Here is a 12,503-nt window from a genome sequence, read left to right as displayed (position 1 = left end):
TCAAATTATATTGACATTGGTATATATGTGCTTTATTTTAGTCCCAGCTCCTTCAATAAATACCAAGGACTTACCATTTGGGTGGTGCACAATGATGAGTTTATCTAAAAGATAAAAAAAAGCACATTCTATTGAGTTTTTCTCAATATTTATTCTAAACTCTCTTCTTTTTATTATTTGACTACTTGTCTTAAAGGTGAGCATGAAATTTCGCAATCTGATTTAAAAAATACTAACCTCTATCCACTAAGTGTGAGATCCTATTTTTTATTACTTTTGTCTTTTTTCCTCCTAATGCTTGTCCCAAGGTATTATGATTATAGTTATGTTTGACACTTAATAAAAGCTTGCTATTCTGTTTTGACATTCTTATAGCTTGGACTACTCCTTTTTTTTTTCTTCTGAAATTAACATTTTCAGTAATAATTACATACAGTATCATTCAAACATTTTTAAGTGTATGTTTTTCACAAATCTGTACAGCCAGTTAGGAAAGAGAACATTTCATCTCCACAGAAAACCCCCTTGAGCTCCTTACATCCATCCTCACCCCACTATTACCCATGATGACACCTGTCCTGATTATCTCTATAGATTAGTTTTATCTAGAATTCCAGAAAAATGAAATCTGATAGCATGTACTCCATTGTGTCTAGTATCTTTCACTCAGCATAATATCTGTGAGATTCATTCATGTTGCTGTGTGTAATAGTAGGTATTCCTTTTTATTGCCAAGTAATATGAATCCACTGTATGAATATACCACAATATAATTATCTATTCTCCTATTAGACATTCATATTACTATTTTGAATTTGGCTGTAATAAATGAAACTGTTATGAAATTTGTGAACGTGTCTTTGGATGGTGATATGCTTTTATTTCTCTTGAAAAAAATATCTAGTAGGGGAATAGCTAGGCTGTACAGTAAGTCCATATTTAACTTTTCCGGAGTTGTCATAACATGTCACACTCCTATCAGCAATGCATGCAATACATGTCCAGTTGTTCCACATCCTAATCACCCAACTTTGACAATATTTTAAAATTTTAGCCGTTATACTTGTTGTATATTGATATTTAATTGTAGTTTAATTTGTTTTTTTCTAATGATTAATAATTTTAAGCATTTTTTCAAATTTTTATTGGCCATTTGTTTTTGTAAACTAAGATCGAGGTGCTAGATGTGCTCATTGATGCTGGGTGTCATTGCTTCTAGGTCCTCTCAGCAGACAGGACTAAGGAAAAAAAATGTATATATATATACATGTACAACTCTATTTCTCCATATATATTAAGAACCATGAGTTCCATTCCAATACCACAAGATTCATTCTAGGCTTCGTTCTTTCTTTAGTTGTAACTACCTTCTGTGACAATAGGAAACCTGGCTCTCATTATCCATAGTTTGTTTGTTTGTTTATTTATTATTTATTTACTCAATCCTACAATATATATAAAGTAGTTTTAAAATTGCTAAACTGTACCCCTGTAGAGAAATAAGCCCTACTAAATGAAGTATAAAATGATTTTTATGTACTTTTTTCTTTTAATTTTAGCCTTAGAATGTGTTGTTTTCTAAATTTATTTACTTATTTTTTCTAGCACCCTTCAGTGTGGTTATGTTATTTATTTGTCATACCATCAGGTTAATTTTCTTCTGCTTATATTCTATTTTCTCTTCTTCTCAACTCCATCCTTGTTTGTTGACTATTCAAAATATTAACACAGTTCTAAATGTCAGACTATGCAAAGAGGTATATATATCACAGAAGTACAGTTTTTTCATTTTGAGTAATTTTTTTCAGTTTTATTTTTTAATCAATTTGTTCTTTTTGTCTAAGTTGTTAAATGTATTGGAAAAGATTAAATTATATTTCCTTAGTATCATTTTAATGTCTGTAATATCTGTTGTAATAGCCTCATTTTAAATCCAGCTATATGTGAATCTTTTCTTCTCTTTTTTCCATGATCATTTTTGCCATGGGCTCACAATTTTAGTTATGTTTTAAAATAACTAATATTTGGTTTTGTTCATTTTTTCTATTGTTTATATCTTATTTTTTAAATCAATTTATGATCTTATCTTTGTTATTTTTTCTCTTACCTCATTTTGAATTAAGTTTGCTTTTTATTTTTCAGTTTCCTAAGGTGAAGACTTAGATCGCTGATCTTAAGCTTTTTGTCTTCTATTTTAGCTGTATTCTACAATTTTGATGTTTTTCATTATCATTCAGGTTGAAACATTTTCTTGTGATTTCTTATTTGATCTATGATTATTTTGAAATGTTGTATTTAGTTCTTAAATATTTTGAGAAATTTTTCTAATTTCTTAAGTAAATAGTAATATGTTTTTGTTGTGGTAAAAGCATATGATTTCAAAAGAATAAAGTCTTTCAGAGAACATATTCTGAAGATTTGAATCTTCTGAAATTCATTGAAACTGTTTTGATAGTCCAGCATGTTTCGTACCCTGGTCAACCTTCCATGAAAACCTTAAACAAACATGTCTTCTGAACTTTTTAAATGTCTTGTTCTACAAGTGTCAACTAGGTCAAGTTAATTGAAAGTGTTATTTAGATCTATTGCTACTGGTTTTTGTGTATTTGTTCTATCATTTAGTAAGGAAGTGGTGAAAACATCTCTGAGTACTATCAAATTTTGCTTCATGAGTTTTTATAAAACTCATAAATACATATATAATGTAAAGGACACAAATACTTAGGATTTTTATATCTTCCTAGTGAACTTCCCTTTTACAATTTTGTAATATTATCTTTTATCTCTTGTAATAATCTTTGTGTTGAAGTTTATCTTGTCTTATATTGCTATAGCCGTGCCAGCTTTCTTATGCGTAGTATTGGCATGGTAAATCTTTTACTATTCTTTACTATCAAACTATCTGTCATATATTTAAAATTTAAGTCTTTTATATAGCATAAAATTGGGTATTAGTTTTTTATCCAGTCTGAAAAGTTTGCCTTTTAAATAAAGTATTTAATTAATTTACATTTAACATAATTATTGATATGACTGAATTTAATACTACTGTCTTGCTCTTGTTTTTAACTAATCCACTTTGTTTATATTCCTTTTTGCAAACTTCCTGCTTTATTTTTGGTAAACAAAGTAGCTTTTTAATGCTTTATTTTATTTCCTCTATTAGTTTCCTATCTATCTATCATCTATGTATGTATGTATATATGTATCTATCTATCTATCTATCTAACTATCATCAATCTTTCTATCTATCTATATATCATCTATCTATCTATCATCTATCTTTCTATCTTTATATCATCATCATCATCATCTGTCTGTCTATCTATTGTCCATTTATTTATGATTGCTTTATAACTAAATTATGAATTTTAACTTATCAGAGTCTATTTAGAAACAATAATGTACCTCTTGACATTTTATGACTTATACTTGACACTTTGCACTTCCTACCTTACCTTTTTCTCTTCTTTGTACCTGATTCTTCACATTCCATACTTTGAACTTCACCATATAAAATTTTTACAATATATAATTCCATTTATCTGGATCCCTTGTCTTTGCATGGTTAACTTCATATCTTTTCCTTCTTTATATGTTATAATCTACTCCCCCTTAAGTGTAGGCTCAGCTCCAGTGAGGGCCTTAGAAAACACATTGGGCTTTCTATAGATCAAAAATGAAAAAAGCATAAAGCCCAAACTATACAAGTTCATGTCAGTAGTCAAACTGCCTGCTAAAACAAGAACCTACACTCATCTACAAATATTAAATATTAAAAAATCCCGAATATGCAACAGATTATATGTAATGTCCAGCATTCATTTTTTTTTTAAAAAAAGAAGAGGTACAAAGAAACAGGAAAATATAATTCATAGAAAAAAAAGAAACTATCAATAAGAACTGAACCTGAGATGATCCCATTGTTGACTTTCATAGACAAAGGCATCAAAGCAGCTTTGATAAATATAATTAAATTAATAAAAGATATGGTCATCAAAGAATAAATAGAGAATCTCAGCAGAAAAATTGAAACTATAAAAGAACCAAATAGGAATTGTAGAAATTAAAATTATAATAAAAGAAATAAAAAATTTATCAGATGAGTTTATCAGCAAATTGGATATAACAAAAGAGTTAATGAACTTGAAGAAAGAACAATAGAAATTATCCAATATGATAAACAGGGAAATCAAAAGACTTTGAAAAACAATGGAGCCTCAGAGACATGTAGGTCAATATAATATGATCTAGCATTAATGTAATGAGTAGCAGAGGAAAAAAGATAGAGTTTAGGGCAAAACATTTTAAAAGAAATAATGGCCCAAACTTGCCAAATTTAATATAAATCACCTCCGTACAGTTCCAATAACTTTGAAAAAAAAAAAAAGAACAAAAAAATCTACAATTAGCCTCTTAAGAGACATACATATAGACAACTATGATCAAACTACTTCAAGCCAAGATAAAGAGATATGCTTGAAAGCAGCCAGAGAAAAAAGTCACATTTCATACAGAGAAAAAAAAAAAGAATATTCACTAATTTCTTAACAGAAATAATGGAGGACTAAAGACAATATAATAATACCTTTAAAATGCTAAAAAGAAAAATGGCCATTTAGAATTATATATCCAGAGAAAATTTTCTTCAAAATTTTGTTGAATTGAAGACATTTTTAGATAAATGAAATCAGAGGATTCACAGACAGCAAAATTGTAATATAATAAATGCTAAAAATGTCATACAAGGTGAAGGGATATGAAAAACGGACACTCACATCCACACTAAGGAATGAAGAACAGTCAAAATTATACAAAGCAGGTAGATGTAAAATATTATTTATTATTATTATTATTATTATTATTGTTATTATTTTTTCTGTCTTCCATGTGGCTCTCATAGGGGCTTGGTTTTAGGTGTTGTTAGGGCTGGTCTAGAGTAGATCTTACTCTAAGTCATGGTCCTTACTTGTTACATCTCTTGGGTCACAGCAAGATTCTAGGTAATTTAACAAAGGAGACATTTCCACTCTGGCTAGGCAGGGAATCAAATATCCCGATGTGGCTTTTTCCTGGCTTTGCTCAAACTCTAGTGTCTTTACTCTGCTTTCAGTGCCCTAGAAACTGCTATCTTATATGCCTTGAGAGGTCTTGTTCTGCACTTGTATACTTCTCTCAGCCACAGACTTATGGAGGCTCTCACTCTCTTTGAGGCTACCTCTCTACACAGCTATCCCTTCAGTGACTCACCACACACATTCCAGCATCTTTAGCTGCACTGATTTCTGATCTTTTTCTCTTCAGTTCAACAGGATTGGCCTGCTTTGAACAGATTGTAGTCAGGAAATCAGTCTCTGGGAAATCAAGAGATCCACCTCATAAACTTTGCTCATCTCTGGGATTATAGCATTGGGTTACCTATGGTACACTCTCTGAAATCAATTCTTATGTTTTTAACCAGTATGAGTGTTCTATACAGTGGGAGAATTTATCTGGTACTACTTATTCCACTTTGGCTAGAAGTAGAACTAGCTGATTCCTAACTAAGACATCAATGATTAAGAGCACTGACTTTGGATTCTAACAGAAATGGGTTGTAGTGTCTAATCTGAAGACAAATTTGAACATCTTAGTTCTTCAGAGTCTCAGTTTCCCTATTTATAATTTGGAACTAATGTCTACCTCAAAACGTTATTGTAAGAAATTGATAAGGTAATCTTAAGCGTATAGTAGAGAGTCAAAAAATATTATTTACTACTACTACTATACTTAATGTTCCTTAGTAAAATTATTCATATATTTTGTAATTTTATACGTTGTCAAAATTTTGATCTTATTTCACATTAGAATGGAGGTCTGTAGAACTCAGTTTTCTGTAAATTAGTCTCATGTTTATAACCTTAATTATTTTAGGAAGTATATTTCTGTTTTAGAAAACATTTCTAAAAGAGCTTAAAGAATTCTCCATGGAAAGTAGATAACAACCTAATAATAATAGGAAAAGAAAATGAATTTTAACAGGGTGAATTTCAACAAGAAGCACTAGCTAAAAGCTATGAAACATTATTGAAAATGGAAGAGATGAATGCTTTCAAGTTTTTAATTATCTGTACAGGAGTATGGACTTTGGTCAGATAGTGAGAACATAATTTATTTTCAATTTTGGAATGTGTTGTTTATCTTTGGAGAAGATTTACCATCTTAATAATGGTTGGTTTGTATTAACATTAAAATAAGTGTCCTCCCCACCTGAAGCAACTGTTAATTATTAGCAAGAGGAATTTGCATTGCCAAAAAGCCTGCTAGCTACAAGGGAAGTCAACACAAGATTTACAATTTAAGATAATCCACATGTGGACAATTGTAAGAACTGATTATATTGCGATCATTCTACCTTATTAAAAAAGTATGACTCCTTAAAAATTTAATGGCTCATATATAAAAGAAATTGGAGCAGAATTATCTTGTTTGCAATTTACATAGAAATCAAAGGAAAAAGAAGTTACTAGCATTTATTGAATGTTCATTATGGGTCAGAGAAGGTGAACGTATTTTATATGTTAACTCATAAAACTACTTTTAGATATGTGTATAATTATTCCTGTTTTGCAGACAAGGATTAAAGACACTCTCCAGTTACACAGATGAGAAGTGATAAAATGTAGATATGAATTCAGGTGTGTTTAACTCTATAGTTCTTGTATTTTCCACTCCATCATCCTATCAGTTTTGAATAACAGGCAAATTTTACTTACCATAGACATTTTCTTCTTCAGGCCTTTTCCCAATAATGCAATCCCGTAGTTGGCGTAGTTTTTCCTAAATGAGGGAACAACCAGGAAACAGAAGTCAAGGTTTACAAATTTGTCGTGAATCAAGATGAAACATCAATAAGTATCACCAATACCACCATGACTACTTAGTACTAATTTGGCATTTACAATGTTCCAAGCGCTATCCTTGATATTTACTCAATATAACTCAATCCTTACAACTTTGTAAAGTAGATATAAAATGTCATCATCTCATTTTACACATATGGAAAATGAGATACAGAGAGGTTAAGTAACTTTCCCAAATCACACAGTTATAGATGATAGAGTTAGGATTGAAACTCAGAGCCCAATTATTTTGGGAGCTGTTTTACAAATCTAACACCTGAGGGTTCTACAGTGGCTATATGGTATCCAAAAGCAGGAGGGTGACACAGTGTCGACTTGTTGCTGCTTGAGCCCATCTCCAGCCTCTGCAATCCTTCCCAAGAATTCTAATTTACTCTAACTAGAAACTCGGCAGCAAAAGATACAAGCCTGGATTTCCCTTCTCAGCTCATTTGTCATCTTTCTTTGCTTTCCAAATATTATACATTGGACACTATTATCTTTAACCACAGTTTAAAATAAGCTAACATTCAAAATCACTTTTATGAGAAAACCTAAGTGCGGCATTTTTCCTAAGGATTTCTCTTGAGACCTAGAAACCACATTTCCTAAATAGAGAGTTGTTTTCATCACCTTAAAGATCCTCTCCTAAGAGTGAAGCAAATATTCTTTTGGTACTCAGTGATTATGAGCAGGAGTGAGGAGCATGAAAAGCAGAGTTTTTACCTTCTCAACCTTCCTGCCTTCAACTCTGGAGATTCTACGTAGGTATTCATTATTCTAGAAACTTATTATTAACTCTATGTTTGTGCCATTTTCCCTGTCAATTTCCTAAGATAATGCCTCTATTAATAATAAGATAACTTTATAGTTACCTCTGATAGATTCATTCTCATGATACAAATGAATATATTTTGTAATCTACAAAAGTAATAATGAAAAGTATATGGGATTGTGTCCTGTGTATGTTAGGAAAAAGGAGAACATTAAATTTTCTGTTGTTTTGACTGTTGTCCAGGCCCTTAGGTTAAGAACTAAAAAAATACAGGGAACAAGCTCCTTGACATTGGTTTTGGCAATAATTTTTGGACCTGATACTCAAAAGCAAAAGCAACAAAAGCAAAAGTAAACAAGCATGAGTAAGTACATCAACCTGAAAAGCTTCTGCACAGTCAAAGAAACCATCAACAAAAGGTAACCTACAGAATGAGAGAAAATATTTGAAAATCAGATGTCCGATAAGAAGTTAATTTCCAAAATCTATATAGAACTCATACAATTCATTAGCGAAAAATCAAACAATCTGGTTAAAAAATGGGCAGAGACACTAAATAGACATTTTTCCAAAAAGGACATACAAATGACCAATAGGTACATGAAAAAGTTCTGAACATCACTAATTATCAGGGAAATTCAAATCAAAAGCACAATGAGCTATCACCTCATGTGCGTTAGAATGGCTATTGAAAAGACAGATAAGCAGATAACAAATGTTTATAGAAAAGGGAACCCTGGGCACTGTTGGGAATGTAAATTGGTGCAGCTACTATAGAAAATAGTATGTAGGTCCCTGAAAAACTGAAAATAGAAATACCATATGATCCAGCAATCCCACTGTGGAGTATATATCCAAAAGAAGTGAAAACAGGATATTGATGATATATCTGCACTCCCATGTTCACTGCAGCATTATTCACTTTAGCCAAGATATGGAAACAACCCAGGTGTTCATCAATGGGTGAACGGATAAAGAACATAGATATATACACAATGGAACACTGTTCAGCCATGAAGAAGAAGGAAATCCTGCCATTTGTGACAATATGGATGGAACTTGAGGGCATTAAGATCATCAGAAAAAGACAAATACTGTATGATATCACTCATACGTGGAATCTAACAACTTAAAAATAGAAACAGAGAGCAGAATGGTGGTTGCCAGGGACTGGGGGGTGGGAGAAAAGAAGAGATGTTGGTCAAAGTGTACAAACTTTCAGTTATAAGATAAATAAGTTCTGGGGCTCTAACGTGCAGCATGGTGATTATAGTAGACACTACTGTTATTATATACTTGAAAGTTGCTAAGTAAGTAGATATTAAATGTTCTCACCACAAAAAATAAATGGTAATTATGTGACACATGGGAATGTTAGCTAGCACTATGGTGGTGACCATTTTGCAATATATAAGTAAATCGACACTTTGAACTCCTTAAATTTACACAATGCTACATGTCAATTATATTTAAACAAAGATGAAAAAAAAAGTGGAAAAGGACTGACCGACACCTCAAACAATATTCAGAGTTACTAAACTTTTGGCTGTCACGGAAAGTAGCCTTAGTGCCTGTTTTTGCATTTACAGGTTAAATTTGTTTTGTTTTGTATCAACACTAACCATATTCATTATCCTATTGTCCCTAAATATTAGATAAGTAAAATCAGTCTTGAAGTAGTGAGTATGGACCATCTTAAATTCTTTCTAAAACAATATTGAATATAAATAAATACACAAACAAAATAGAAATACCCCAGGGTTTAATAAAACAACCAGCAAAATCTTTCCAAGAAAATATTTCGGTGGATTACTCTAAATTATAAACGATTACTGAACAGTCTAAGAGGATACAATGCAACAAAATTTATATAATCTGGCATTGCTAGAAAAGTGATTTATACATCTGCACTTAAGCACATTATATCCATTTCAGGATAAGAGGGATGTTTGATGGCGATGGCATGGATTGAGAAGCAATGTAATTCTGAAGATGAACAGCGATCAGTTGCAGAACTCTACAATTAGCATTCTTTTGCATTTGTTTGGCAAAATAACTGCCCTTGCCTAGCACTGCAAAATCTGGACTATGTCTAGTGACCAACCCACAGCCAGAGCTGCCCTTAGAGATAGGTGGTTCAAGGAGTCCTCTCAGATGTACTGGGAGAGTCCCCTCGCTTAAACTATCTCCTGCCTATAGGCCACATTGTTTAAATTTCACCATGAGGACTAACTTTTCTGTTGTTTAAAAATATTTTCCAAAGCATCGTTTTTAAATAAAAAAACGATTTCTTGGGAAAGATAGCACAGTGAGCTACTAATGATTATGTATACATTAGCCTAAGCCAGGTAATTAAATGTTTCATCAAATAGCTGCCTGACAACTGGTTTCTAAGGCCCTTGGGCTTTAAATGATGGGAAGACAAAAACTGTTGGAATGTTCTGAGAGTAGAAAGACCCATGAGATATGTAGAATGAGGCTCTGATACCCCTCAGTGACGAATGTCACAGAGTGTATATGGCATATTTTGTTTTCATTCTCATTTCTGAACCACCTACTTCAAATTACCTCTCAGGACATAAATTATATTTATAGAAGACAAGCCTAATTTATCTGAAGTTAATGCTCTTGGTGTCATTTCTCTACAGAATATATATATAAAGAGGAAGAGAAAATAATACTTATTACATTTTATTTAGTACTATTGTTTGATAAGATTTCAATAATTTTCTTTTTTCTTTGTTTGGTCTACATTGGCCTACATAATATACTCTTTGGAATGCAGAGCCTGTGTTAGTATAAAGATGCTTCACCTTACTTTCAACAATAAAACTCATTAAACATTCACTACACTAAGGACAGCCTTGTAAGGAAGTTATGTATTAGCTCTGAAATGCTGGGTCCCAGCATTGAGTTCAACAATGGTTTGTTAAATAAAGTCTGGATACTTTCAAATTTTCAATTGTTTGTTTGAAAAACATCTTTGTGTATGTGTGTGTGTGTGTGTGTGTGTGTGTCTATTTAAAAACAAAAAAAATAGTTACCTGTATTTCTTATGTAGACTAAACATTTACAAAGAAGCTAGGAGCTCTGCAAGTGAGGGAATGTTTCAGAAAGGACTGGGGTCAGCATTACCTGCTGAATCACTTCCAGGCCGGTCTTTCCTATCTGCCAGTGTTTAAACTTCTCTAGGGCTTGATCCACAGATAGTTTCCCATTCTTCACTTTCTCCTGCAGGAGGATGAGTTCTTTCTGTCCATCAGCCAGGTAGCTCCTCCTGGTGGAAAAGGCTTGATTCTCCATCCGAGCTCTGTCTGCAATATGAGGGGAGGGTATTTTAACAAGAAGTCAATCTATAACAACTGAATACAAAAAGCACTCTAAGAAATAAGCAGCTTGAGTTTCTCGTTCTTACCAGTCTGTGAGTAGTTATAGAATAAATCATAGAAATTTTTTAATGAGTTTATTTCTAAGGATGGTTGTGCCTAGTACCTAGTGTTATGGGCGAAAAAGATGTGTCTCATCACTGAAAAACATAAAGGGACAAGGAGAAAAAGAGCAGAAACAAAAGTTCCGCATTGCGCTAGCTGTGGGCACTGCCAATTACATGTTCTTTTGTGAGGATTACTTTTAATAATGTGAGTAAAATACTTAGCACAGTGCCAGCCACATTGTAGGCTAAATAAATGCTAACATTATTATTAATAATAAATATTTGTAGAATAACATAATCTCTTTCGCTCTGGGAAAAGAGATGTCAACCCATATCCAAACATTGTGAGAGGTTTAGAATTATTGAAAGTTTATTCCTGAAATATATAAAGTAAATAATTGCCAGTCATTTTGTAATAAATTGATTCCTTTTCAAAAGAGTATATTATTGAAGCATGCCATGTATTATTTGCTCAGCAGAATGAAAACACTGGGTGGCCCAATTTCTCATGTGTGGCTGCTAATGCTTCCCAAGAGACTGGCCTGAAGTATAGTGGTAATAAGTTGTAGACCGTGGGTGAATTCAGTGTTTTATTTGTGTCACATGGTGTTTAAAGACATACATGAACCCTCTGGATGCCTTTAGGGATGCTACATGCTCTCCTGGCTACTCCAATCCCTGTCACTCCTGATAGTCACTGGATGACATCTCACTGGTGCTACCTGCTTGGCTGCCAAACTCATTTTAGTCTGAACCTTCTCATTTATATAGTTCTATTAAGTCTAACATACTTACTGTATAATCTCAGGAGGGACTGGCAACTCAGCAGCAGCAGCACATGTCTTATGCACTGTCAGTTCTAAATATGTCTGACTCTAGAAGGAGAGAATAGGTAGTCCTGCTCAAGTGTGCTAAGGAGTTGTCCCTGGAGACATCACTTCTTACTGGAGTCCCTTCTTCAAGAAAGAAATAGGTCAACTAGACCATATCCAGAGAAGATGAGGACTGGGGAAATGGGGAGAGTATTCAAATTTTATAGTAATAAGGATTCTCGGATAGTGTTAGGATTGGCTAGTCTGGAAAAGAGACGTTTCAAGTACCTGATAGCAAGTTTAAGTATGTGAAGGGGACTTGAGCCTTGGGACTGTCTTGGAATGACCTCTGATGTTGCTCACAGTTTTGAAGAGGATTCTAACAGGGAATCTTGGAACAGGGACAAAGAAAGGGTTCCTTCCTGGAAGATTCATATGCACATAAAACTGCTACATGGCCAATCATGCTGATTCCCATGGAGGTTTCTTGGCTTACTTTTTCTCTTCAGAAGTCATATTCCCCCAGAACCAACAAGATGTCAACAGATTCTGTACTCTAAAGCTCTTCCTTCAGGGATGATGGAGCATGAAATCTCAGGGAA

General features: G+C 32.9%; 1 protein-coding gene across 1 annotated transcript in view; it reads right to left on the bottom strand.

Moving 5' to 3' along the window:
• Nucleotides 1-12,503, bottom strand: part of BANK1 (B cell scaffold protein with ankyrin repeats 1) — a 238,551-nt gene continuing 226,048 nt past the window's right edge. Inside the window, exons 12-14 of the mRNA XM_025051818.1 lie at nt 10,792-10,970; nt 6,756-6,819; nt 1-104 (exon numbers count right to left, since the gene is read on the bottom strand). Coding sequence (XP_024907586.1) covers nt 1-104; nt 6,756-6,819; nt 10,792-10,970 — 347 coding nt within the window. The remainder of the gene's footprint in view (nt 105-6,755; nt 6,820-10,791; nt 10,971-12,503) is intronic.

This window comes from Pteropus alecto, unplaced genomic scaffold (genome assembly GCF_000325575.1).
Source record: "Pteropus alecto unplaced genomic scaffold, ASM32557v1 scaffold5, whole genome shotgun sequence".
Taxonomy (NCBI): Eukaryota; Metazoa; Chordata; class Mammalia; order Chiroptera; family Pteropodidae; genus Pteropus; species Pteropus alecto.
Note: the sequence above shows the minus strand (reverse complement) of the source record. Positions and strands in the feature narration are given on the sequence as shown.